The 2,678-nt window shown below is 52.7% G+C and overlaps 1 protein-coding gene across 1 annotated transcript; it reads left to right on the top strand.

Annotated features, from left to right (window-relative positions):
* RNASE12 (ribonuclease A family member 12 (inactive)) lies at positions 1-2,678 on the top strand. The gene is made up of 2 exons (XM_034787802.1): positions 1-46; positions 1,763-2,678. The coding sequence occupies exon 2, from the start codon at positions 1,781-1,783 to the stop codon at positions 2,225-2,227; it is 447 nt and encodes a 148-aa protein (XP_034643693.1). The 5' UTR covers positions 1-46; positions 1,763-1,780; the 3' UTR covers positions 2,228-2,678.

The raw sequence follows: 2,678 nt of genomic DNA, 5'->3' as shown, positions 1-2,678 counted from the left end.
TCTGCCAGCAGCTGGATCCATATCTGATGGGAGCCCCAGGACTCAGGTGAGCTGAGAACAGACCCTCCCCGCGGGGAAATGCAGAGTGAGGGTGTGATGGGATACCCTTGGGGTGCAGCCTGGGACCGAGATGCAGCCTGGGACTGTGCCCCCGAACTCTCCCCAGCCTGGGCTGTCTCTCATAATGCTTTGCTAGTGACCAGCAGCAAGCCCCTCCAGGCACTGTGATCACTCAGCATAACTGCATGTGGAGCCCCACACCCAGCTAGATTGCATGAATGCTCCCAGAGCCACTCATGAATCACACAGAGAAAGGCACCAGCCAAATCTCCCCAGTTCCCAGCACTGTACCTCAGGAATATACCGTCTTGCACTGCTCAAGATGGGCAGTGCAAATTTATTAATTGGTTCACCACTTCAACAATGGAAAGTGGACATACACCAAACCTAAGCAGATTTGCCCCACACTTCATACAAACTCACTGGTAAAGATAAACAATTAAACAAATTTATTGACTATAAAACTTAGATTTTAAGTGATATTAAGTGACAGGCAAAAAGTCAGAGTTAGTTACCAAAAGAAATAAAATATAAGCACGCAGTCTAAACTCTCAACCCTATTACACTGGGCAGCAACTAGATTAGGTAGTTTTTCTCGCCCCACTGGATATTGCAGTCCTTAATATACAGGTTTGTTCCTTAAACCTGGGCCAATCTCCTGTGTCGGAGTCTTGTCTTCTTTTCAGTATCTTGGTTGCTTGCAGCTGAGGTGGGGGCAGGAGAAGGGCCCAGTATGTGTCCACTCTGTCTGTTTTATACTCTCAGTCCATGTGCACAAGTCCAGGCATGTCTGGGTGTATTGCTGAGTCTCTCCAAGCAAGGTTGAGCAACTCCTCTGGTGTGGTCTTGTGCAGGTCAGTCATTGCATCGTAGCTCCCTTGCTTGACAATGGCTGTTAATGGGTTGTTTGACACCCCACCCGGGCGTTGGTTACTTTCCTTGCTGTTGTCTCTAGGGAGCTGATATCTGGCTGATTCCCCAATTTACAGCATGTTTTAGTGATCACCATACAACACAGTTCTCATAACTTCATTTGTATTAATGATACACATATATGGCTAGAGAAATGACTTTCAGCAGATCATAACCTTTCCCCTGATACCTTACAAGGCATGCTTTATATGTAAGATCATGATTATATGAAAGTGAGGAATATGGTGGTTACAGTACGCTCCCCCAAGGTATAGAATGTCACAGGGTCACTACGGATTGACCCCGGGGGGCTGGGAGCAAAATCCGGCTTGGGCCATATCGCACTCGGGGGTGACTCCAGATTGACCCTGGGGACTGAGTTCAGAAACCTGGCAAGACAGTGAAAGGAACATGGGGGGACACTGGGAGTCTGGACACTTATGTCCATGGGAGTTGGGCACCCCCGAGGAAGCTGAAAACTCCAATGTAAACTTCTCTCTGCTCAGTTTTCCCACCTGTAATGGGGGAAGAAGAACCCTTTCCTTCCCTGCTTCCTGCGCAGCATGAGCTCTGCCTGCATTTCCTTCTCTGTCTGTGACACTACAAGCAGAAAGGGGCACTGAGGGCCCTGATCTCAGACAGGGTACTACATGGGCCTGATCTCAGACAGGGTAATGAGCATTTAGGGGTAGAATGGCCTGGCAGGGGGAGGGGTTTGGGCTCAGGAAATTCCATGGAGGAGGAAGATCCCCACACAGTCTCCATCCATCTCCCCCACTCCCCACTGCAGGTGGATCCAGTGACAGACATGGCCATGGCCCTGAGGGGACCCTACCCTTTGCTCTTCCTGACACTTGTCCTGCTGGTAACCTGCCTGGCCCAGATCATCAGACCACCTGACAGCTACCAAAACTTTGTGAGCGAACACGTTGATTTCCCCAAGACCAGATCCCCCAATGGCCAGAGCTACTGCGACCACATCATGCGGCTCCTGAGCCAGAACATGGCTGCCTGCAAACTCACCCACACCTTCATCCACGCCTCCGCCAACCGGCTCCGGGCCATCTGCACCAGCAGAGGGAGATGCAACCAATACAATGAATGTAACAGCAACACAGCCTACCCCCTCACCACCTGCTGGCTGGACAGCCCTCCCCGCCCACCGAGCTGTGTCTACAGGGGAATACCCCAGATCCGCAGGATCCGTGTGGTCTGTAACTGGGGGTTGCCTGTGCGCTTCCTCAGAGTCCTGTAGAGCCCAGGTGCTGGCCATGGGCTGGGAGGTGGGGGTCCCCTGCTCCCCCTTTTGCTTCTGTTGTTGGGGGCTCTCCTGCCCCAACCCTGACCTTCCTCGACAGTGCCTGCCATGCAACTCCACAGGGACATTCAGCGTCTCCTCTTATCCCATGGGTTGGCAGCTTGGGGCCTTCAGGTGTGGGGGGGTTCCCACTCTGGGTGCCTGGTTCCCATCCACATGATTGAAAATCCAGGCCCCCAGCTCCCCTGACTGGCACTGAGACCCTCAGCCTGGGCCCAGCGCCCGCCTCGCTGGGTGCCCGTTACACAATACAGCCGCCTCCTCCCACCCTGCATCCATTGGGTATCGGGGGCATGTTGTGGGGAGAAAATTGTCCCAGGCGGGGACCTGGAAGCTGTCACTGAGCTTTGTTTCATCGCTGCTTCTTGCAATAAAACACTTTCCTGAT

Source organism: Trachemys scripta, chromosome 12 (assembly GCF_013100865.1).
Source record: "Trachemys scripta elegans isolate TJP31775 chromosome 12, CAS_Tse_1.0, whole genome shotgun sequence".
Classification (NCBI taxonomy): domain Eukaryota; kingdom Metazoa; phylum Chordata; order Testudines; family Emydidae; genus Trachemys; species Trachemys scripta.
This window is presented reverse-complemented; position numbering and strand designations above follow the sequence as displayed.

Excerpts from the sequence above, each read along its gene's own strand:
- RNASE12 (XM_034787802.1), top strand. The coding sequence starts at position 1,781 with ATGGCCATGGCCCTGAGGGGACCCTACCCTTTGCTCTTCCTGACACTT.